This window comes from Mustela lutreola, chromosome 1 (genome assembly GCF_030435805.1).
Source record: "Mustela lutreola isolate mMusLut2 chromosome 1, mMusLut2.pri, whole genome shotgun sequence".
Lineage (NCBI taxonomy): Eukaryota > Metazoa > Chordata > Mammalia > Carnivora > Mustelidae > Mustela > Mustela lutreola.
In genome coordinates, this window is record NC_081290.1 from 148,748,445 (window position 1) to 148,774,547 (window position 26,103).

A 26,103-nucleotide genomic window follows, 5' to 3' on the forward strand; every position below is an offset into this window, starting at 1 on the left:
AAACTTCTGTATTGCTTTTTCGATCTCCAAATGCCAACCTCTGATGTGCTGGGGCAGGGCCTAGATTTCATGGTGCAAATAAAAAATAAACATTTGCACCAACGTTTCTTTCCAAAAACACCTTTAGATTCCTCATGAATCTTGGACTGTAGTACAGTTGACTAAGAAGGCACTGTGCCTTGTACTTATAAGGTATTTAATAAATACCTGCTAAAATCAATGAATTTTAGAATTAGAAGTTTCCTTAGAGACTGTCTAGCCTAGGCACATAGTACCTTTGATAAAGTGGGCCACCCAAATCTTAATATTCTTTAACCAAGGAGCCTAGTTATTACATTTGAATTTCTACAAAATACCCCAGGAAATATATGGAGCTGTTCAAAAAGAACTCAAAGTATAATCTCTTGATCCTAAGCTTAACTCATCAAACTAAAATTAGAATATTTCAGTATAATTTTTGGTAAATGATTTGAGTTTTATCAGAACATCTTCAAATCAATGTAAAAATAATATTAAATGCTCAATATATTTTCTGAGTTTTGGCATCTATAAAGAAAACAATGAATGAAATGCACACTCATTATAAAAACTGTGTAAAATGTCAAAGCCTATAAAGAGGACGATAAACAAATTATTGTAGTCCTGCAGCAGAGACACATTGTTAATATTCCCATATCTTCACATTGTCTCATTTCTCTGCATTTTTTAAATAATTGAGGTCTCTTTATATTCTTTATTTTCCTTAGTTAATATTTTAGCATCAGCACTATCCTACTCTGGTTGTCAGCCTCCAGGGTCCCTCAGTGACCTCTACCTACCAGTACTCACATTTTTGTATAGCCGCCTCTCATATTGTACTAAGATTGATCTGTGTGATCAATAGCATAAACAGAAGTGACAGGTTAGGTTATATATGATTTTAGCTTTCATATTGATTGTGGTCAAGTGTTCTTTCCCTCTCTTGCTCTCTTTCTCTCCACCCCTGCCCCTTCACCCCCCCAGGGAAGCAGCTGCCATATTGTGAGCTGTCTTATGACAGAGCCCACGGAAGCCTCTAGCCAACTGCCAGAAAGCCTCTAATAACCATGTGCATGAGCTTGGAAATGGCTTTTCCAGCTTCAGTCAACCCTTAAGAAGACTACAGGCCTGGCCAAGAGCCCAACTTCAATCTTGAGCCAGAACCACCAGATAAGCCACTCTCTCGGATTCCCAGTCCTGAGAAACTGGGTGAGATAATACATGTTTGTTGTTTTAAGATAATAATATGTTTTGGTGTAATTTGTTGTACAGCAAGATAAAATTAATGCATCCACATTTTTAAAGATTCTTCCAGAAAACTATTTTTAGTTGTTGCCTAAGAGTCTTACAGATTTATCATGGTTTATTTTACAACTCTATTATTGGATTTTTCAGGTTGATCTCAATTTTTTGCACCTTTATGATGGCAGCATATATCTTTTTACACATTGTCTATATCTGTGATTAGTTTCTTAGAACAGACTCCTAGTAAATTTTTAAATAAAAATATTAATACTTTCAAGGATTTTGATATTTATATATTGCTCTCCAAATTTATTGTGCTAATGAATAGCCCCATCAATTTAATTTTTTTTAAAGATTTTATTTATTTATTTGAAAGAGAGAATGAGAGAGAACATGAGAGGAGAGAGGTCAGCTGGAGAAGCAGACTCCCTGCCTAGCACGGAGCTCAATGTGGGACTTGATCCTGGGACTCCAGGACCATGACCTGAGCCGAAGGCATTTGCTTAACCAACTGAGCCACCCAGGCATGCCCCCTCCCAATTTAAATTTTGACTCACGAAAGACAGGTCCGTGATATGACTGAACTGTATCTGTTAACAGCACCAGATGTTCTTGATGTACACTGCTTTCCATCTGATTGCCTTTTATTTTAAGTGCTATTCCAGAGAATTCGATTTTAATATCCATTTGCTTATTGGTTATATCTGATGACTCAACTATCCAATGCAAACACATTTGCTTTCCCTCCATACTTACTCTCTTTCTGTTTTGGTGGGGGTTTTTTGTTTTGTTTTTGTTTTTGTTTTTTTCTCATTCCAGGGAATAGTTCCATCACACTCACAGTCTACCAATCCAGAAACCCAAGAGTCATACTAGGACTCTTCTATCTCACCCTTCACATGCACTCTACCCCTCATCTTTAAGGAGTACTTTCCTTTCCCCTTTATAGCCCCACTGCTGCTACGTTAGCGCAAATCTTGTTCAGTCTCCAAGATTGTCTCTTTATCTTGATTTTCAATCTTCTCTTAACCACGGCTCTCTGTCACCATAATGGATTTGTTACTCTTAGAAACACTAATAATAATTTGATTTTATTCTGCTGTAATCACTTACTTTTATCTTCTACTTCTATGACCATATTACTGAACACTGTGATGCTCATATTTTTTGAACAAAGACTATGACTGTTTTCATGAGAAAACAAACACGTAGACAAATTATACCCACCCATTATAGCAAGGCTTGGCTTTCAGTGACCAGGTCAATGAACCATCCAAGAGGATTTGGGTGTTGCAGATGCAAATCTTGGCAGTGTCAAAAGAAAAACCTGCCCTGAGGGAAAAATCATTCCTTCCTATACCCCTCTCAGAACATGCACTCTAGTTGGGATTTTGTTAGGCCTTCCCTTAGGAAGGTTAGGCCCAGGCTGCAGGACTAGAGGCAAACTCAGGCAGCTCCAGAGTAAAGTATAGACGATGAGGAAATATAACAGAGTGAATATGATGTATCATTTGCCCCAAGTCTTTCAACAGTTACCGACTTTGGAGCATTTTGGTATTCAGAGGAAAAAAGATGGTAGTTGTTCCAAATAATAATTAATTCTTTGTTAATTATTATAAAATTTTTCTTGGGAACAAAATGGATGCCTTCTTAAATCTGTCTTTGGATTATCTGGGAAAATTCCATATCAATTCTGGGTCATCAATTTTGTCAGCTGAAGTAACCAAAAAGAACTATATATAGATCAAGTATGAGTTTGAATGTATTTTATAGATATTTATAGGAATATAGCATTTTTAATGTAGCTTCTCTAGCTGACTAGGATATAATAAAATAAAAAAAGTTTTAAACGATGCCTTATTTTAGCCAAAGCTAAAAATAAACAGTGTTTTAAGTTCTTTGGGCACAAATGCCATTTCCACAGTTCAAGGGATGCATCTTCTAGGTTGAGGCTGTTTCTACTTAGTCTAAAGTCACTGTTATTTGAAGAGACATTGAAAGAACATATTAGAATATGATTCCCATTTTGTTTGGTTCTTGTTATCTAAGCAGTCATTTTTCACTCTCAGTTAAAATTAGCACAGAACATTCTTCAGGACAGCCCCTGCATTCCTAACATATTTCCACAAAGGGCCCTTGGTTGGAGGCCCCTATCCTCATGATGGAGTATTTTTGTGAGCATTTTATTAATAATATTATTCATTGTCATAACTACTTATTATTTGCTGGACACAGTGCTAAAAATTTTATATACACTTTCTCACTTTATCTGCAAGCCGGTGTTGCAATGTATCATTATTATCACCATCTTTAGACGAAGAAACTGAAGCTTGTCGTTTGAGCCAGCCGACCGATGTCACAAAATAAGGGGCTGGTTTAACACCAAAGCAAGTTCTCTCAGCCTTGATGCTGTTTCTTCTCTTGTGACTCATTGCTCAGTAATCCCGTATCAGATTGACTTATGACCTTGATTTTTCTAAGATATCTTCTGAGACTTTGAACAAGTCTTTGTACATTAGGACCCTGATTTATGAAGAAACATCCCCACAGAGAATTAACCTGGATTTAATGAATTCCAATTGCTTCCTGCTCAAAGGAGAGAAGCCTGTATATAGTCTGTGTTCTTATGACTTACATACTCAGTTTCTACCTCCTTCAGGGGTACACAATAATGTTTCTCTGAGGGCACTAAATTCTCAGGGTCTAACCCTCGAGTGGCATCAGCGTTTGCCAGGTTGGACTTATGGCTTCGTCTGCACAATTTAACTTTTTCCTAATACACAGGTGGGAACTTCCGTAACAGCCTCCTGCTCCTCAAAAGTATACTCTCAGCCTTTTCCAGACCTGTTTAGTGATATGTATTGACTTGTAGCTGTCAAATGGATGTTTCTTTCGAAACAAACTACATTTTAAAATGTTTTTCCATTCTTTAAAATAACGAGGAGCCCAGGCCACATTCAATCATTCACAGGGTAGATTGTCTCACCGCCTGTTTTCCTTCCTTTCTTTCATTCTTTTGCCCTCCCCACCCTAATCCTATGCATTTTCTTACTTACTTTGGAGCATTTTGGTGTTCAGAAGGAAGATATAGTTATTCCAAATAATAGTTCTTTATTACATCATTTATGATTTTTATTAGGAGGAAATGTAGACTCTCTAAAATTTGGTTTTGGATTATCTGTTAGAATTCCAATGTCAGTTCCGGGCCATATACTGATTGCTTGAAGTTGTCCAAAAGAACCAAGTGCCTATCAAATACAGCTTAAAAATGACACTAATAATAACTGATATTTGATTGGCATTTTGCAGGTTAAAAGCAATTTCACAAATATTAAGTTATTTAGCCCTACAACCCTCTGTGGAAGGAAACAAATTTCTGTTAAACATTTACTACAGGGCACCTGGGTGACTCAGTGGGTTAAGCCTCAGCCTTCGGCTCAGGTCATAACCCCAGAGTCCTGGAATTGAGTCCCGCTTCAGGCTCTCTGCTCAGTGGGGAGCCTGCTTCCTCCTTTCTCTCTGCCTGCCTCTCTGCCTACTTGTGATCTCTTTCTGTCAAATAAATAAATAAATTCTTAAACAAAAAACATTTACTACAAGCTGGATACTACGTTAGTGCTTCACATTTATATCCTCTTCGTCTTCACAACAGTCTTCCAAGATGTGTATTATTTCCAGTTCATAGATGATAAATTGGTATGGTAAAAAGTTAAATAACTTGTCTAGTATCAGAGAGCTTTAGGATTCAAGTGAGAGTACTGAGACCCAAAATCCAGTTCCTGGCCCTATGCTGTTTCTGACATCCCAGCCTAATAAGGTGGTTCCCAGTGTCATCCCAAAGAACACAGTCAAAACCATGGGAGCCTTAGCATCTGCCAAATGTCTCATTCCATAGCAACAACTGTCATCTAGGAAGAGAATAGAAAGGCTTACACACTTTTATCTACATTATCATTATATCTCTGAATTCCCTTCTTAAAAGTTTCACCCCTAAACTTCCTAAAGACAAGTGAATAAATTCCTTTCGGGGTTTCTTCCAGATGTCCATGGGAAGGTAAAGAGTTGACATAGGAATGAGACCTCCTCTTGTCTCCAGATAAATGAAGAGTTTATTCTACTCCAAAATGTTCCTCATGAAGCCCATGGGCAATTCAATTATTCGAGTTCTTATGTATATGTATCACTGTTCTGAATACATGTCCAATAACTATACCGGGTTTGTATTTTGACAGGATCAGACTTACACAAAAGAGAATTTAACTCTTCTAGATGGCCTGAATGATAACTCACACTCTTTGCTACTTGCTGGACTAGCACCAAAATAGTAATATGAACTGCCCCTAGGACACCGCGAATGACCTGGGGTAACAGAAGTGTGTTGGTTCTCTTTAACAGAGGAAAATTCCACTTTGCAGAGTTAGACAAAGGAGAAGGACTAGGTAAGTGAGGTAGCACAGAAGAGATAAACAGTATCTGGGTGGGCTAAATTTCAATATCTCTCAAAAAAGACATTTTCTCTCTAATACCTTCTAAGACAAATTTTATAAACAATACATAACTGATTCCACTTTTGTGCCAGATGATAACTTAAACACACACACACACACGGATGCATGTATAATCATGTGATTATATATATATGGGCTTCATCATTAAATAAAATTACCTTTATCCTAATAAGAAAAAATAGTCCCATAAATCTGAAGCATAAGAAGAGTAAAGTAAAATTAATGAGTATTTGAGATACGGGTCTGAATCACTTTATACAAATACAAAACCGGATGTCTAGTAGACTTCAGAATACATCGTCTGTGAAATTTCATAAAGCAGCCAGTTTTCAGATATAAGATCTGCAATATTAGAATTCCTATATAAATATTTCCTTTAAGTTAACAGCTATTTCTTGTTAATGGTTTTTAGGACATCATTAGCTACTATCTGTAATTTTGCATTTAACTAAACTATTTCACTTAAATCTTATGACAGTTTCCAAAAACATGTTTTTCAGTGTGTCTCCAAAGACACAACAGAAAATGTGACTTTTATGTACAGCTTAATAAATAATTCAATGATGTGAAGTTTTTTAAGTATAGCGTTGTACTACTTTAAACAAAGTGGGAAAAATATATAACTGACTGTGTCTAGCTAGTTGTTTTCACTTCTTTTAAGGTTTAGATTTCCTGCCTGCCTGTCTGATTTAACTTTAATAAAAAAAAAAAAAAAAACTTATGGAAAGTGGGAACCTTGGATACTTCAAAGTTAACCAAGATCAAAGGAAAATGAAGTCCACCGAATAAGGAAAAAGTTTGAATGCAAAATGTATCATGTTGATATTGGCTTGAATTCTCTTAGTTTATGGTTGTACCAAAGCCTTAACCTTGAATTTGTCAGGTATCTGAGCACTGGGATTTTTTATAGAAAAATGGTTTGCTAAGTTTCTGTGGGAGGCTGATTCCAACACAGACTCATCAACTTGACCAGGTAAGTATCTTATCTATCGGTAACTGAAACACTGAAAATGCGAGAGGCTTCTCACCTATTGCATTTCTGTCCACTGCTTATAACTCCTGACAAACATACACCTTCTACACTCTGAATCTTGTTTAATCACAGAAAACTCCTTCTTAAATATGAATTCCCAGAGCATACTAAGAACACTGAAATTAGTTGTTGTATCCTTGGCTGCTTGATGCAACCTTTGGAACAAGACTAAACAGTCTTGTTTGAATGTTTGCAAGGTTCTAATCTAGCTTTAAAATCTTCCCTGGTTCTCCATAATTTTAGGGTCTGGGGATTTGGGCTTATGTTGAATTCAAAAAAAATGCAGAATTATTAACATGTAAAAAGGTAGTGTAGTCTGTAATTCAAAAGATGCAATGGCTGTTCTTGAATGTTCTGCTTCACTGAAGCCCTCATATACCACATGTTACCGGTAAAGGTACAATGTTTTTTTCCTTGAAATGGTCCATGCTGTTTCATTTGAAACGATGTGTGCTGCTGCTGGGTGTTCTGTGGTTCTGTCTCAAAAACATTGCTCAGAACTCACATTCAGCAGGTATCAGCCAATAGGCCCTTTGGTATCAGAGGAGAAAATAAATCACATTCTACAGAAACACCCATCTGTTTTGAATAGTCCCATAGATAGATGACTCTCTGTTTCAGGGAATATTTAATGTTAGAAAAAACTAGTCCAAACAGTTTACTCTCCTTAAGACTAAGCAGCAAGAGGTCTTCCAGTAAATGCTTCAAAAACTGCAAAACAGGAGAGGCCAGAAACATCCCTCTGTGACTCAAAATAAAAACGGAAAGGAAAAAAAAATTACTAATAATCTTTATGACTTTGGTGACCTCTAGTGATCAAAACAGGGAACAAATTTACCAGGTTTTTTATTTTTTTCCTTCTTCTAGGAAAGAGGGATCTTCCAAAATCAGAAATTATATATTTGTTCTGTAATTGTTCTAGCCACTCTTTAAATAAATTAACTGCAGCTAATTTATCTTATTAATAAACAAAAATTGCTTCTGAAATATCCCGAATATTTCAGAAGCAAAAGGAGAAAAAACATTCCATTATTTAAGAGCATGTTCTTTTCAGTCCCGTTTCTGTGCATTTACATACAAGTTCCCAGCAACATACAAAAGTAGGTAATTCTCCACAAAGGATCATACAGGACATTTATTTTGCAACTTACATTCTTAACAGTATACTGTGAATATCTTCTAGGCTATTAAATATTCCTATAGCATTTATTTTACTGCCCACTTAATATTTCACAATAATTGATTTAAACAGGTCTCTGCTATGGACTAGTTTGGTTGTTTTCCTTTTTTTTTTTTTTTCTCCTATCCTTGAAGCTAATTCTTTGAACTCTACCAGCATTATAGCATGAAAATAAAGTCTCAGAAATGACCACTTCTGGTTCCCAAAATATGCAACACGGCATGGTTTTCTTTTCTTTTCTTTTCTTTTCTTTTTTCTTTTTTATTTTATTTATTTATTTGTCAGAGAGAGAGCGAGCGAGAGCGAGCACAGGCAGACAAAGTGGAAGGCAGAGTCAGAGGGAGAAGCAGGCTCCCTGCGGAGCAAGGAGCCCGATGTGGGACTCGATCCCAAGACGCTGGGATCATGACCTGAGCCGAAGGCAGCTGCTTAACCAACTGAGTCACCCAGGCGTCCCATCACGGCATGGTTTTCAATACATCTTGTCAAATTGCCAGGTTATTCTAAGAAAGGATCCCCTAGACACGCCTGAGGTGTCATTCACAGGGAGCATATGGTAAACCGGGAACTCTCTGACAACGATGTACAGAAGCACCACATGAGATTCCCTGAAGGGCTTGTGGCTGAAGATGGAACCAAGCGTAACCCAAAATGCTGCATGTGAGCTGCTTAATAGCCCTTGTTCATTAATGCAAGCTTATGGCACTTGAGAAAAGGAATATGCTGAGAGTTTCTCAGGAATTCTGTTTTGTAAACACATGCACACGTACAGTTCCCACAGCAGCAAAACCCTCTCATCTCACATAAGGTATTTAGGTCCCAGCTCTCAGCCATAGGCCATCCATGGAAAGTTGTTGCTGAAGGATTAAATTTTTTGAATGGTTTTTGCATTCACAGGGTGAATACACAGTTCTCCTTTTTTTCCCTCTTAAACGATAAATAATGCCCACGTAAAGTTTGCAAATTAAGGGGAAAACGGGGAAAAGAGAAATTCTGGACATCTGTTTTCACAATTATCCAAGTAAGGGTAACACATTCTGCAATACCTTCTGAATGTGTAAATTAAATTTCCCGGCTATACTACTTTATGAGTTTCCACTGTCAAAGAGATGTACTGTTTTCAGCAACCACTCTACACATGCCCCCTCCCTCCCAGGAGGATGTCTTAGAATCTCGCTGGGCTGTGTCATTTTTTAAAGGCTGTGTCCGTATACTCTTCATTTCTGAAGACCAGTTACAGAAAGTGAAAACCAGTAAAATCTCCCGAATGGATTAAAACTGAGGAGGGATGGAAGGGGTGAGTAGCATGACCTAAAATGATGGCGAGACACGGCCTCAGAGCAACATGTATAAACCGGTCTTTGCAGTCGAAGCATCATCTGGTTCAGTGGAAAGACGCGTAACAATGTCCCACCAACTCGCCCTGCTTTCAAGCCATGATCTTTAAGCGCTGCTGGCCTCCCAACAGCTATGACCGGCCATGCGAGCTTTTTCCCAAGATCGAATAGCAAAAGTAGAAACACCACCTCCACAGATGGGGTCGGGGGGTGGTGCTCCTGGGCTGTCTCCTCAGACAGGAAGAGACAGATGTCCCAAGGATGCTGACACTTTGATTAGAAGATCCCGGCTGGATCTGACTGTCCAGTTCCCCTGGCGTGGCGTTGCCTCAGATCCCAAATTTCTTTGGGTGCCTTCTACTGTAAATCAATGCTGGCAAGGAATGTAAACCAAAACTTAAAATAAAAACAAAAATTAATAAATAAATAAAAAGACTAGCTCAGGGGATCCAGGAGCAAGGTGTTAAAGGACAGTTTCTCCTGGGCTTGGTTAGCAAGAACCAGCTCAAGCATCGTTCTGTGTTTGAGTCTCTCTACTCAGAATACCATGTGAATATACATAGTTTTATGTATGGTATCTTGGTATGGTATCTTGAAGAATAACTATCATCTATAAATTTTAAACAGGGAAATCCCTAAATCACTACAGAAGCTACTGTAGGACCCCATTACCGCGACTGCTTTCTTTCTTATGACACAGTGTTTTCCTGCGTATACTTTTCAGCTATATCGAGCATCAATCACAGTGTTTGTAGTGAAGGCATTAGAAACCTTACCATATGACTCAATTATTAAATCATACCAGCTAACAGAATCTGAGTCGAGTAACTTAGTAATTAACTGTGTGTTTGGAAATGCCTTCTCCTATCATTTCTTGTTCTCAGAGCTTTAGTCCTAAAAAGATAGACATTAAAATTTTCCAGTACTTTCTTCTCCTTCCCTCCTATGTCCAGGATCTGAACAGAATGTCTGAATAAAAAGGATGCCGGCCTTCTGTACTGTCACATTCTATGAGGGAAAAAAAAAAAAAACAGCCCCGCCTCTATGGCTGAACCACATAAATGAGAAACAGATTTGTGTAATATGAGTTTGCTCCAAGCCACAGAAGGCCAGCACCATCCTTTGGCATAGTTTGAAGGCTAAAGGGTAATTGAATCCCTTCTGCTCTAGACAGATAGTTAAAAACAAACAAACAACAACAAGACGCAGCGGGGTTTGTCTGGAAGAGAGAGTGGAGGCTCAAATCTTACTTATGGAAGTGTCAAGGCAGGACTGAGGGACATTTGCAGACTGTGTTCAACATCCCACATGATTAGCCACGCATACAAGGGCCCTCCAGTCGTGGGGCCTCTGTCACCTCAGTCTTCGCTTCTGTCGTGGGCACTGGTGAAGCTGCCTCTCTTGGTCCCTGGCCAGTTCAGCTCAGCCTCAGCTTTGCCTCATTCTGGTAATGATTCCCTAATTAGGCACATCAAGGCCAGTCCTCATTAAGATTTTCTTGGTTACAAGTATTTCAAACCCACTTCAAAATGGCTTCCTAGAATGGGAGAATTTATTGCAGGGACACTGGGCTGGCTACCTCACAGACTCTAGGCGTCAGAAAGGGTTGGAGGCCCAGCAGTTCCATGGAATTCAGGACGTTTTTGTTGAGGCTGACCTGAGAATGCCATCATTAATAGAGCTTAACCTCTAACTTCCTTTCTTCTGTGTTTCTCAATAAAATATTCTCCAGAGGGGAATCGGATGGTTGGATCAGGTGTCCATGTGTGAGCTAATCAGCTATGGTCAAAATTAAGGGTCATATAATAAAATACATGTCATCTGTGGGCCTACCTCTGAAGGGGAGGAAAGTACCCCAAGAAAAGGGGTGAATTCTGGGCCAAAAAAAAAAAAATGTCTTTTATAAGGTTTCAGCTGGATGTTAAAGGAACCTGGAACTTACTTGAGATGATAATGGCTTAGGCTACCTCCATGTCTCCAGTTCCGGAGCGGAAGTGTTAGCAACATTCTAGGACCTGTCCCCTCAGCCAAAGACTGTACAAACTTTGCCTTGCCTCCTATCCAGTATCAGTTCCCTTCTTTCCATTTTTGGGGGACCCCTCTGTGCCTCTGTCTCTAGTCCAGATTCCTCTTCTGAGGGCCTAATTTAATTGTCCATTTCCTACTTAACCTCTCCACTGGGATCTTCTAGAGAGATCTCAAACACAGCATACCCAAATGAAACGCACAATCTTCCTTCACAGACCTGGTTTGCCTTGCAGAATCCCCTATCTCTATAAATGGGACCACACTTTACCTAGTCACACAAGCTGGAAAGCTTGGAAGCAACATGCGGCCTCCTCTCATTCCCCTTATCCAGTTAAACACAAGACCATTCAATATTGAGGTCTAAGCAGCTGTTGAGTCCGTTCAGCTAACTCCTCAAGGGCCGGCTTATTCAAACACCTGGCTTTTCTGTTCTTCAGTTTCTGCTAAGGCCTTCTTACTCTTCTTGTCAGCGGAGTCACCTCCCTAGCAGCTGTGCTCCATTCTGGGGAGAGTATGGCCCCATGTTGCTGCACAGCCCGGCGTGGCTTACCGGTTGTCCATGGTATGAAACCCCAAATCCTAACATGCCTTATGATCTCACTGACCACCATCTTTAGCCATATCTTTTGCCATTCTCACCTCTCCCTTTCTATTCCCTAGCCATAATGAGTCAGGTTCACACCTCTGAACAGTATGCACCTGTTTCAGGGCACAGAGAAGTCTCTATTTAAAGCCTCTTTACCTACTCCTGCATGCAACTAGGGAACAATGCCCTAACTTTAGTATTTGGTCTCTCCCTGTCCTTCCAGACCATGCTAACTGATGATATGGTCTAGTAAAACAGGAGGGAATAGAGTTTGCAGAATATAAACTTGGGCTTTGGTGGCAGAGTGCTTGGATTCTAATCCAACATGTTAAGGGAATGGTAGTTAATTCATAGAATCATGACAAGGATTAACATATTACCCACAAGAAGTAATTAGTACAATGCCTGATCCTTGGTTAGTATTCAGTAGCTTTTCATTAATGTCGTGGATTTGTCAGACAAAGCCAACAGAGTAGCAGTGTAGAAAGTATCCTACAGTTTTATAACCTGAAAATAAATGCACTTATTTTGGACTTGGCTGGCTCTGAGGGCCTATAGAGGCTCACTTATATTTATTATTACAGCAAGCCCCATAGTTTCTGTCCTCTGACTCCAAGAGTGCAGCTAAGAAAGACAAAACATAAGGGATATTGGGCTGAATAATCCCAGATTTTCATAAAATATCACCAGTTTCTTTGAGTGAGTTTTTAAGTTTTAAATATTTTTTTTAATTTGTTTATTAGACAGAGAGAGAGATAGGAGAGAGGGAACACAAGCAGGGGGAGTGAGAGAGGGAGAAGCAGGTTTCCTGATGAGCAGGGAGCCCAATGAGGGTCTTGATCCCAGGAACCTGAGGTCATGATTAGAGCTGAAGGCAGATGCTTAATGACTGAGCCACTCAGCTGACTCAGTTTTTAAGCTTTTAAAGCATTAGTCATCAAGCACTGAAAATGACTCTTGGCTCTTTGATATTTGATATTTGAAATACGTGATCCAACTACTTCTCCAAATTCAGCATACTGGGGGAAAAGATGAGAACATCCTCAGGAACATACTGCTGTTGGCTTCACAACCTTCTGCAGATATGGGAGGTAATAGGGAGTTACAGAGTTACATGGAGGGAATCTTTTCTTTCCCTGGAGGAATTCACCTATCTGTTGATTTCTTCCATGGGAACATTAATAGGTTGCAAGCAGAAACACACTGGGAGAGGAGGGGGAGACTGTCAGAGATTTTGGTGGTTCATCGGGGCTGGAATAACAGATTGGGAACTAGTGGAGTCCCAACCACAAAGCCTGTTGCTCCAGTAGGGCACTTGCTGAATTCTAGAATGGCTCAGCAGTGTAGGGAGCTAAACTGGAAAAACAAACTCCTGCCAGAGGGCAGAGCCTCCAACAAATGAATCCCTTCCTCAGGACATCTTCATTGAATCTGTATGGGGGAACCTAGAAAGCTAAGGTCAATGTCCTGCAGGGGAAAAAAAAAAAAGAGGTATGAAAGAGGCATGAAGAGGTAGGAAAGAGGCATGAAAGAGGTAGGAAAACAGCCCCCAAATTATTATTTTTAAAAGCAAAAGCTGGTGGTTGCACAATGTGAATGTGCTTAAGTATGCTATTCAAATATAACCTTAAAAATTGTTAAAATGACAAATTTTATGTTACATGTATTTTGCAATAATAAAAGTAACTAAGATAAAAGCTGAACTACTGCTGTCCAGATTTTAGACTCAGCAGACAAGAACATTGGAATAACTATGATTGATTATGTTCAAGAAATCAAAGTAAAAAGTACTTAGAACAAATGAAAATAGGTAGAATTTTAACTGTGAACTGGAACCTATAAAAAGAATCAAATGAGCATTCTGAATTAAAAATGCAACATCAGAATCAAAGAACTCATGGTATAGGTTAATTTTTTAAAGGATTTTATTTATTTGTTTTAGAGAGAGGGAGAGAGGGCCAAGTGAGGAGAAGAGCATAGGGGGAGGGAGAGAGAGAGAATCCCAGGTAGGCCCCCCACTGGTCATGGAGCTGGTTATGGGGCTCGATCTCCCAACTCCCAAGACCTTATCTGAACCGAAATCAAGAGTCAGATGACTAGCTGACTGAGCCAGCCAGGTACCTCCACATGATATAGATTTAACAGCAGACTAGACACAGCAGATGACAGGATTAAAGGTCATTAGATAATATCCAAACTAAAGCACAGTAAGAAAAAAAGGAATGGAAAAAAATATGTAAATATGTAAATAATTTAAAAAATCTAATATATACATATCTGAAATCCCAGAGGGGAAAGTGTGATACACTATTTAAAAATATTCGAAGGGATAATGGTCAAGATGTTCTGAAACAGCTAAAAATATCAAGTCATAAGTTTAAGAAGTTCAGATTCCCCTTCCCCCAATTACACGCAGACATATCATAACCGAAATCATAAAAATCTAAGACAAAGGGAAAATCTTCGAAGCATCTGGAAGGAAAAAGCACACGTTACCCTCAGTGAAGGAACAATAAGTTGGGAATAGATGATCTTTTCAGTAAGGTGTGCAGAGTCAGTTGGATAATCGGAGTGATATAAAGGAAAGTTCTCCTCAGCAACCTGAGTGTATCTCTTGGACTTTATGTTAAGCAGGGAACAACCCAGACACGGAAGAGTTCATAATATGTCATTTGATTTATATGAAATTCGAGAATTGACAAGACCCATCAATGGTGTTAGAAGTCAGAGCAGTGGTCAACCTCAGATCAGGGGGATAGACAGTGGGAGGGAGAGAGAGTGAAATCTCTGGGAATGTTCTCTATCCTCATCTGAGAGGTGGTCTCACACACATGCACGTGTCTGTATGTGTGTGTGTGTGTGTGTATATAATTGATCCATCAAATTGCACACTTAAAATTTGTGTATGTTACATCTCAATAAAAAACAAGACGTTACTATGTAGTTGTCTTCTATCTTATGCTGATACACTTCCCCTGGTATTTCTTTACGTACAGAACAAGGGCCAAATTCATGTACACAAAGGTGAAGGGCAGAGAGAATTGACATCCTAGGCATTGAAAAGTGTAAATGTGGGCGCCTGGGTGGCTCAGTGGGTTAAGCCGCTGCCTTCGGCTCAGGTCATGATCTCAGGGTCATGGGATCGAGTCCTGCATCGGGCTCTCTGCTCAGCAGGGAGCCTGCTTCCCTTCCTCTCTCTCTACCTGCCTCTCCGTCTACTTGTGATTTCTCTCTGTCAAATAAATAAATAAAAATCTTTAAAAAAAAAAAAGTGTATATGTGCACACTTGTGTGTGCGTCTTTAGAATTTCAGTTTTGCAAACCACCTGAGTGCTGTCTTTCAATTCCAGACCATTATTTATGCTGTTTTCTCTGCCTAAAATGTGCTTGTTTCTCCCTTGACCTTGTTATTCAACCTCTGTGTCTATTTGATTACTCCGGAAAGTCTTTCCAGAACCTGATGCTTGAGTTGGGAGCCTCCTTTTTAAAAAAATTTATTAGCAAAGTATAATTTACATACAATGCTGTATTAGTTTCAGGTGCACAACATATTGATTTGACGATTCTATACATTACCCAGTGCTCACCATAATAAGTGTAGTCACCATCTGTCATCATATGCTATTACAATACTCTTTTTAGATTTTCTTTATTTATTTGAGAAAGAGAAAGCATGCACCAGGTTGGGGGAAGGGCAGAGGGACAAGGCAACTTCCTGCTGAGCACTGAGCCGAGCCCCCCGGGACTTGATCCCACAACCCTGAGATCATGACCTGAGCCCAAATCAAGAGTCAGATGCTTAACCAACTGAGACACCCAAGCACCCCTGTTATCACAGTATTATTGACTATATTTCTTATGCTGTACTTTTCATCTCTGTGACTTACTTATTCTAAAACTGAATGCCCATCGTAATGTCTTCATTTCAAGTTTGGAGCCCCTCTTTGTGCCCATAGTGCCCTTTGCTTATATAATAGGCACTCCAGAACGCAACTGCCTTCTTATATGTCCCCCAAGTTAGCTGCAAGTTCCTCAAGGGGAAGGTGAGTCACTGAAGGTTGTATCTCTGGCACTTGATAAAATGCCTGGTAGGTGCTCATTAATCATTCATTGAATGATTGAATGGATGCAGAACAAATGACCTGTTGAGCCTCCATGGAAAGATCATGCCTGATACCATTCCAGTAGGATAGCACAACGGAATGCAAGCCGACCTGGAGTACTCGTTCACTGCCTCCTCATGTGGCGTTGAGGATTTCCGACTTCTTGGGCATTTACTTAGCATGCCTCCAACACACAGCACATCACTGTATGATTGTAAGGAAAGGAAATGGGGACCTGGGTTAAATCTCAGGTCTAGAAGGCCTTTCAGAGCTCTCCTATCTAAACTGGGTTGACAAACTCAAATGCAGAACGGAGCTGGGCAGAGAGTATAAATGGATATGGTCAATTACATCAATGGATATGGCAATTATATCATGTGCTCTCAATTATCGACTGCCTTTCCTGAAAGTGTGTTAAATAGCCTCACCATTGCCGTAGGACTCGCAGGACCTCCCTTTGGAGGAAGTATACTTCCTTGCCCCACTGATGTCAGCTTGGCCTGTGATTTGCTTTGGCCAGTAACTGTGAGCAATACAGGCATGTCCCATGTGTCAGCAGAACAGTTAAAAGCCGTTGCCCTTTTTGGCCATTTTTCTTTTCCCTCTGCAACAAGAGTAGCAGATTTCAAATGGGGACTACTGTCTGGGTCCTGGAAGCCCTAGCCTTTCCACAGACAAAATGTAACATGAGCAGGAAATGAACCAATGCTGCTGAAGACACTGAGGCTTTGGGGTTCCTCCTGAATATAACATAGTGTAAGCTGGCTGCTGCAGCATCGGGGGAAGGACTTGGCTATCTCCAGAAAGGCTACCTAACCCAAGAGACAGCCAGTCCTCTCTCAGCTCCAGGGGATCCTGCCTATATGGGAATGCAAAGCTCACTCTTGATGAATCTTCCTGACGCTGAAGGGGGGACAGAGTTTCTTAAATCCCCTCCCAATAAATGCTTAATATGTATAATACATACTTCATGTTCATTAAAAAAATTAATTAATCCTTTTTGATCTTTAATAAGAAGACACTTAGAGCCAAATAAAATTAAGGGATACATTTACAATCTCTTACCTATCTATCTCTCGATTTTCTCAGGTATAAAATAAGAATGATAATCTAGGTATCCCTTGCTTTGTGAAAGTCTGTGTTGCACCCCTCTGCTCCAACGGAGGACCTACGTTAGAACCTGTTTCCAGTAACCAAAAGTTAAAATCTGATGAGGATTTTTGTTTTTAGGAGGAAAAAAAGACAAGAAATGACAATAGCATTGAGCGTTTATTTTTACTTGAAGCCATTACGGAGGCGGCACAAACCGAAAGAGCCAGAGCAGCCCCTCCAAGGTCCTTCCCCGGAATTAGGCTCAGCAGCATCTCAACATCAGGCTGTCAGAGCCTTGAGGGTGTCTGCAAGCTCCTATGTTTTATCGTCACTTCTTTTGTGCATCTGTTGGCAAGATGTGTCTAAGGTATGAGAAAAGCCAAAAAGAGGTTTTCTGGGGTTCTGGAAATGCTCAGATATGTTTCTATGTAAATAATACTAATCGTTTCTTTGCTTTATGCCATTTAGCTTATGAAGTTTCACAAAAAGGCTCTGCCTTTGGGTAGCAGGGGAAACCTGTATCTGTTCTTCCTCTCTAATAGAGTTATTTTGAGCAACAGATTTGTCAAATTTGTGTTTCTTTCAATTTTGAAATGCTGTGGTAACAAAAGAAGGTCAAGGAAAGATGTTAAACCACTCTGGCAAAGCAGAGTGCGGCTTCCCGGGCACAAGATAAATGGAAGCCATTATGTCAACTTTCCCGCATCTACCCTCCCTCTTTGGTTCTCCATGAAAAACACAAACAAGTAGACTTCCCACAGGCAGATCAGACTAGCATGGTCTGATCTGGAGGTATAGTCTGATCTTGAAACAGTTGGGACCTTAGTAATTGACAAAAAGGGATACAATGGTGAAACAAGTTGGAGCTAGGTTGGCAGATCCAAATTGACTTTCCTCCTTTGCCACATTGTAATTCGTCCTTCTTGTGGACTACTGGCCATCAAGAAAAAATAGCGCAAAGACATACAGTACCAAGAAACTGAAATAAGATTTCCCTGTTTGAGGAAATGTCTCAAAAGCACTTGTTTTATTTTAGACATAAACTCAAAATTCTCAAAAGGTATGTAAATTTGTCTGACAGATTTGCATGATGTATCTCAGAGGTGGGGTTTTGTGATGCTCTGGAATATGTGTTTCAGTAAGAATATAAAGAAGATTGGGGAAATGCATGGAAGGGAGAGATGTAATCTGAGTATTTTTTTCTGTTGCATTTTCAGGTCTCACATTTTTCCTTCCATTACGCGGATTTGCCACTAGAGGTCACTGCGCAGTTTCCTTCCACGCACCCTGTGTGTCCTGCGGGTTCGCCTCCTGTTATCACGCTGAGAACCCTGCAGGTTTTGCCTGTCTTTAATCAGGCCAGGTAGGGTCAACGTGGGTGCCTGCAGGAAGCTACAAAACTGTCCTTACCCCAAGGTCAATTCTCACTCCCCACATTGGTAAGAGCTGACTGATCGTTCCTAGTGACCAAGAGCAAAGCATCCATTTCTCTTCTGGGGCGGGCTGTTCATGGAGGCGGCTGGCTATGTGGTCTGGTGGTCCCAGCACTGATGACGAATTACTGACTGCCCCTCAGCCTCGGTAGGGTATTCTGCCCCGTGCTGGAGGTAGAACAAGGGAGAGACAAGACTTACCAATACAACGAAATAGTCGTGCAGGAAAGCAAATGAACTAGCTTAAGTGTTGCAGGAGTTCCAAGAGTGGTTAATGAAGTGATTCCCCAGGAAAGCTCCTGGCTGAAGATGCTACGGATTTTAGACTGATTTTCTTGTTCTCCTTCCGCCTTAGCGACAGACTTCCATGCTGAAGGTAAACTGAAGCTCTGATATGACATAGGCGATGGGTAGATAGATAGCTAGACCTACCTCTGCTCCCCAAGATTGCCTCAAAGAAATTGCTTTCCTCTCTAGTGCAATATTCATTTGTCATTCATTGATTTGACAAATATTTATTGTCAACTGTGCCCCAAGCTCTCAGTGGTAAGAAAGATAGCCACAAGCTGGGCATGCACACTTAGAATTTGTAGTCCAGTGAGGACACAAAGATGACTGCAGTGCAATGTGGTAAGCTCGATGATAAGAGAACAGAAAGCCCTGATGAATACTTAGGAAGTCAGGGAAGGCTTGCTGGAGGAAGAACTCTTAAACTGAGATCTTAAGCAGAATAGAAATAGATCATGTAAGAAGAGAGTGTGTTCCAGGCAGAGGAAACAAGCACAGAAGAAAAAAAGAATCAAACAGGATTTTATTTTTGTATATAAAATTTTGGATCTTGCCATTTTTCCATTTTGTCTCTATATCAACTGTTTTTGAAAACATGATTTGACTTTATTTTTTGAAAACATGATTTTAATAGCTACCTAATAATCCATTGTGAGAATAGTGACTATTTGCCTATTTTCAAAGGGAGATAGCATTTTTAAGGCTCATGCTAATTGTTCTCACCTTAAAAATATGAAATCATGTGAAATAATCTTATTGCTCTTATTAATATTCAAAAATAAATCTCCTTTATTTGACTGTCTACTAGGAATAATTTCTGCAACCCAACCTGATATCCAGCCATAACAAATACTAAATTTAAACAAGATTTTGGTTTCCTAAATATTGGTTACATTTAACTACTTGTAAATTTTGCTATAATTGCTTTGCCTGAATTGGCAGGCCCTTCAGAGGGACTCCAGGACTCTGGGGTTTTAACATTCTTGCACTGTCTCTGAGTCCCCCTCTGTGACCCTCAGTCCTAGTGCCCCCTGAAGCCTGCATCTCAGTGCCCGCTCTGTCCCTCCAAGCTCCCTGTCTGGGATGTTAGCTGACATTTTTCTCCATCTTTTCCCCAGTAAAAAACTTTTTTTTCCTCTCTCTGTGGCTCCATTTCCCGAGGCTGCAAACCGTTAGTTTCATAAATAGTCTTTTAAACCACATTTTGGGTGAAGATATACATATAATTTATTTGACAAATTGTTGACTTAGCAAGTCGATTTCCTAGGGCAAGCAGGAAAGATATTCATGGCTCTAACGGGAAGATTTAGGTAGAGTACCCAATCGCCTTCTTTTGAGCAGTTTCAGATCTAATTCATATTCTTTTGTTTCATTTGCTGCCTCCCTTTAAAATGACCCTTCCTCAGAGGGCCATACCCCACATTTTAACCTGCTTTACAACAAGGTTTTGGGGGTCATCTGTGTTTGTGTTTGAGTGTTTGCATGATTGTCCTGCTACACACTTCTGCTTGCTTAGTGAGGCATATTTTGGAGAGAAAGAACGCCCTGATTGCAGCCACGCGGGTCCTAGCTTTTGCATTGAAACCCGGTTTGAAATGAAATTTTCTTGCGTCTCATGCACTCTCAGATCACTGTGTGACTTGTCGTGGGTGTGGGAGTTCTTTCAAACCTCAGAGCACTCAATGGCAATGGAGTTCTCCAATACATTCAGTTCACATGTAAGAAGTCACTTTCATCCCGGCCCCTGAGGATCTCTACATGAACATGAGAAGGTTTCTAGCTCCCTAACGGCTACCCCACCCTTGCTCAGGGACCCTGTCTTCAAGTTCCAACTGAGCAGCTGCTGAAGACCACTGCCTTGCAATGCTCACTTAACTTATGCCAAATAGGGGCACCTGGATGGCTTAGTGGGTTAAAGCCTCTGCCTTCGGCTCGGGTCATGATCTCAGAGTCTTGGGATCGAGTCCCGCATCGGGCTCTCTGCTCAGCGGGAGCCTGCTTCTCTCTCTCTCTCTCTCTCTGCCTGCCTCTCTGCCTACTTGTGATCTCTGTCTGTCAAATAAATAAATAAAATCTTAGAAAAAATTATGCCAAATAAATTTAACATGTAACAACCAATTCCCTGCAGTGAAGACCTTACTTAACACTTTAATAATGCTAGCTAAGAAGCTATCCATGTATCTTTACTGACAGATGTTTGACAAATTTGCCTAATTTCAAATACCTCCCAGGCCTATCAGTGCTGCCTCAAAAAGGTGTGTCTGAAAGATACCAGCTCCTGGGTGGGGACCACGGGCCACCATACCAGTCCATCCTTGGTGGCTTCCCGGTACTGACTACTGAGAACCCTCTCATGATCTCAGGATGTACGAAAAAATAGTAATTATATTACTACTATTCTCGGGTAAGTGGATTTTTTTTTTTAGCATGATGCTGTTATATTGTATATAAAATTATAGATTAAAATATAAACTGCCTGCTTTAAGTTCTATCTTACTCAAATGAATAAATGAATGACTAGTGTCTCAGATCTCAGTCTGGTGAATGGATTTTTATTGGAACTGAGCTGGTACGGTGGAAGGAATCAGAGTACAGTGCTCAGGTGCTCAGTAGTTATGGCTGGATCAGAGTTTTCCATTAAGAGAAGCATGCTTCAGCTCTAAATCCAGCTACAGTGAAAAGAATTGTATCAATTAGCATAAGAAATATCCTCAGGTGAATAAATTTGTTGCCTTCTTTGTGTTTAACTTCTAAATTAAAGAGTCACTAATGAAGGTGGATATTGGGTCCTCAGTTTTCAAAACAGTTTTCTGAAGAATTCGAATTTCCTCCTTCTCCCACTGAAAGAGTATGAGCTACAAGCATGAACTCTGAATTCATGTGGGAGTTGTTTCCCACTCTGTGGTCCATTACTGAGGAATGATGGAGAAAAAAGAAAAAGCAAGTCTTATTGGCTTAGGTATTATGTGGTTTGGGGAGATATCAAAATGTCAAAATCAATTCATTAAGATTAACATAGAGTATTATTGATTTTTATTTATCTTATTATTTTTAAAGATTTTATTTATTATTTGAAAGAGGGAAATAGTGAGAGAAAGAGGAGAGGGAGAAGCAGGATCCCCACTGAGCAGGGAGCCTGACCTGGGGCTTGATGTCAGGACCCTGGGATCTCGATCTGACCCAAAGGTGGAAGTTTAACTGACTGAGCCACCCAGGTGCCCCTATTTTTTTTTTTAATTTTTTTATTTTGAGAGAGAGAGAGAGAGAGAACAGAGAGGGGTGGAGGGAGAGAGAGAGAGAGAGTGCCAAGCATGCTCCATGCTCAGTGCTGAACCCAATGTGAGGCTCGATCTCATGACCCTGAGATCATAATATGGAGTATTATTAAGTTGTATTGAATTAGCAATTAGTTTTGGCTTCTTCCTGAGAGTGGTATGGTTAATGTCTTCCCAAATGCAGTCTTTGTGTATTAGAAATACTAGAGCCCAGCACAGAGATAAGAAGCAGGCAGTTCCTTGAAATGTATTTATCTCCCAGGCATTACTCTGACTCAAATTGGAGCACAGATCAGGGATCTTCTGGGCACTCTGTAGGAGACAGGGAAAGGATCTAACATTTTCTAAGATATATTAGGGGATAAAGTAGTGTAATGGTTAAAATGCGGGCATGAGAAACAGACAGGACTGGGCTCAAATTTGCTTCCACTTCTGAAAGCCTGGGGAACATTAAGGCAAAATATCCTCTCTTCGCCTCAGTATCTTCATCTGTAAAATGTATACAATGTTGGTACATGCCTCCAAGGAATGAAATAAGGACAAAATAAAGTAACAGCAAATTAATAAATAATTTAGCTATGATAGTAATTACTGTCTAGGGAGTAAACCTGGGTATGTGATGATTTCCGAAAAGTCCAGGAATATGGGAAAATTACAGGAAAACAGAAGACTAATAAAATTGCTCTAATTTTTTCAAGTAGCAAAGTATAAAGACAGTTAGCTTGAAGAAGCGAAAACAAGCAGAGGAGATACGGTATAATATTTAAATATATTCCAGTACTGTAGAGCTATTACACGGAAGAGAGAAGAGGTATTCTTTCTGTTGTTCAGAGGGGGAAGGGGGCCTGCATTAACCTTTTGGGGTTTTTTGGTTTTTTGGGGTTTTTTGGTTTTGGTTTGGTTTTGCGGCAGGAGTGGGGTGGGATATTTGGAAAAGATTCCTGGAAAAGAAAGAAATTCTTCCTATCACTACTTGCTAGAGTATACTAAGGCCTTCAGTGAAAACGTCATGAGTGATCACCAAGGCCATGTGACTCTAAGCACCGTGAGGCCTCAGTGCCTACGCTGCTCCTTTACCATCTTTGCCTTTTCTGAAACCCTCTGAAGAATTCTCTGCATGTAACTGCTTTATAGAGTAACGCAAAGGTGTTGAGCAGGATCCTGCCCCTTCCCCCCGCAGCAACTGAAGGAGAGAGTCTGGAAAGTGTGAAGGAGAGAGTCTGGAAAGTGTCAAGGCTGCCTGGGTGATTAAGTGTCCAACTCGTGGTTTCGGATTATTTATTTATCAATAAATAAATCCTTAAAAAGAAAACCTGACACATACTAATTTTAAATTGGGAAACCAGATTTAACATTCTTTTGATGCTTTTTTTTTAAAACTTTGGTTTCTAGAGGATTGTTCAATATACCTATGAACCAATTTAGGAGGCACATTTTAAGTGATTTCCTCAACTTGTCTTTATAGGTTGTATTTCTGCTGAAGACCAAGAGGATGCCGGGACTCAGAAAGAACAAATTAAGCTACCGACAGAAACAGGTTTGCAATAGTTTTCCAGCCATCATCATCATTTCTGTACATTTAATTAGTACTTCTCTGTGTGGTCTTCTGTGATACATGACCTAGATGGAAACTAAAACAAAAGGCCTGAGAAGAAACATCCCAGGGTTATCTCCAAGTGTTGGGATTGTAGTGTTGGGATTTTTTTTTTTTGATGTTTTTAAATTTTCTGCAAAGAGAATCAATAAAATGTAATTAGGAAGAGTTTAAAAACTATTTAAAAGAAAACTGAACAAATCTCTGCTTTCTAAGAGGCCCCTATCACGAAGCAATGCTGGCAAAGATTAACAAGAAAACTAAGATCCTGGGAGATGCATTTCATTGTGGTTATTACTGCTCAAATAAACTTGGTTACGATGTCTGGAGACTGATTTCAGGGATCTGGTCAGGAAAAAAGCAAGAATTATTGGTGAACAGATGAGATAAACCATCCTTAATAATTTTTCCATTTTTATAGGGTTTGTTTCTGTTATGATACACAACCCATACACTTCTGTTATGATGCATAGCCCCAAACTGCCAGCTGCCACATTCCAGCAGCTAAGAGTATCAGGAAAGTGGCAGCATATAGAACCCTAAGAGACTTCTGTCACAACATGGGACTTAGGGAGTGTTCTGGCCCATGCCTGTCTTAGAAAAGTAAACAACTCTGGAAACATCACAAGCCCCAAATCATAAAACATTGTACATTCTTTTCTCAGTCCCCAAGTGCGACACCAGCCCCTAGAGCAAAGGTGCAGGAAGAGAGTTCTGCCCTCACCTCCACTAGAGCCTTATCTCCCTTGGTATTTTAGAATCAGACTCAAATTTAGCAAGTTGCTTTGAAGATCCAAGCAAAAGTGCTGGGTGTACCCCCAAGGTGTGCATAACTCACAGAGGTGTTAAAGTTAAGCAATTAACTAGGTACAACAAGAAAGACAAACTGGCTTCACTTAGGGAAGAAGAGTTTTAGATCCTTGGTGGTAAATGGAGAATGAGTCAAGTGAAGGGTTTTCTGCTAAGCTATGCTTCTTCTAATCCAATATGAAAATCAGACTGCGTTACGACTAACATCAGTCTTCTGTACCATTAGCCTCCCGTGACCTTAACTTGTTCCTATGTCTTCAGAGTCTCCATGCAAGCACCAATTACACATCTGCTTTCACCACCTCTGATCCTAGGTACTGTGAATCCAGTGATAGAACATATTTACCCAATGATAGAGACAATGAGTTCTCCACTTTACAGAAACCATATGGAAAGAGAGGACAAGGGTCATGCCTATATTCAACTTTTCACATATTCATTAGAGAACAAGAAGAATTGGAAAATATTAGTAGTTCAAGCGGGACACTTTTTATGTTCCAGGCACCACGCTAAGCCCCTTGCATGAATTTTATTCTGACAATAACTCTATGGAATAGGTTCTATCCCCATTATGCAGGTGAAAAAACAGAGGTTCAGAAAGTTTTATTCATTTTAATTTATTTTTTAAAGGTTTTATTTATTTATGATAGAGAGACACAGTGAGAGAGGGAACACAGAAAGAAAAGCAGTCATTAAAAAATGACTTCACATAATATTCTGAAACCTGACTTTTCTTCACTTAGAGAACATCTTTTCTGTATTAGTCAATAATACTTATAAAACATTTTAATGGTTTCATGGTATTACAGCTGATGCATAATCATAGTTTATTTAACCTATGCCATGTTTCAACCTATGCCTAGGTTGTTTCTGCTTTACAGTCTTTTGTTTGTTTGTTTAGGTTTTTATGTAAATTCTAGTTAGCTTGGGGCACCGGCTGGTTCAGTCAGTTAAGCATCTGCCTTTGGCTCAGATCATGATCCCGGGGTCCTGGGATCAAGCCCCGCATCAGGCTCCCCGCTCAGTGGGGAACCCGCTTCTTCCTCTCTCTCCTACTCTCTGTCAAATAAATAAATAAATTTTTAATTAATTAATTAATTAATTAATTCTAGTTAGCTAACATACAGGGTAATACTGGATTCAGGAGTAGAATTTAGTCATTCACCCCTTATGTATAACACCCAGTACTCATCACAAGTGCCCCCCTTAATACCTAAACAATTCTAAGATAGACATCTTGTAGACTCATTTTTGTGTCAGAATATGAACATTTTAAAGGTCTTGATGAATATTGCTAAATTCACTTCCCCAAAAGTTATGTCAAAGTGTATACCCATCAGTATATTTTGAAGGCATCTGTCTCAGTACTTTCTTGCCAAATTGTATCTCAGAAGTCTTTATCTGAGATAAAGGTTAAGTGAACAACCTGGTATATTTATGTGTTGACTTTTATTTCCTTGATTGCAAGTGAAAAGAAGCTGTTTCTCTGTGTTATTTTTTAACAGCTTTACTAAAATGTAATTTGCATGAAATGGAATTCACTGATTTGAAGTGTAGGATTCAAGGCTGGGAT

General features: G+C 39.7%; 1 protein-coding gene and 1 long non-coding RNA gene across 3 annotated transcripts in view; one reads left to right on the top strand and one right to left on the bottom strand.

The window, feature by feature from the left end:
- The window catches only part of LOC131832977 (uncharacterized), a 159,390-nt gene that overhangs the window by 103,539 nt on the left and 29,748 nt on the right, over window positions 1-26,103 (bottom strand). The window lies entirely within an intron of this gene.
- LOC131832964 (glycophorin-A-like) overlaps window positions 21,121-26,103 on the top strand; it is a 34,092-nt gene continuing 29,109 nt past the window's right edge. The window contains exons 1-2 of one of the 2 annotated variants that reach the window (XM_059176213.1): window positions 21,121-21,255; window positions 23,592-23,663. In XM_059176213.1, the coding sequence (XP_059032196.1) occupies window positions 21,216-21,255; window positions 23,592-23,663 (112 nt within the window). In that variant the 5' untranslated portion in view covers window positions 21,121-21,215. The remainder of the gene's footprint in view (window positions 21,256-23,591; window positions 23,664-26,103) is intronic. The other variant, XM_059176218.1, reaches the window with a different exon arrangement.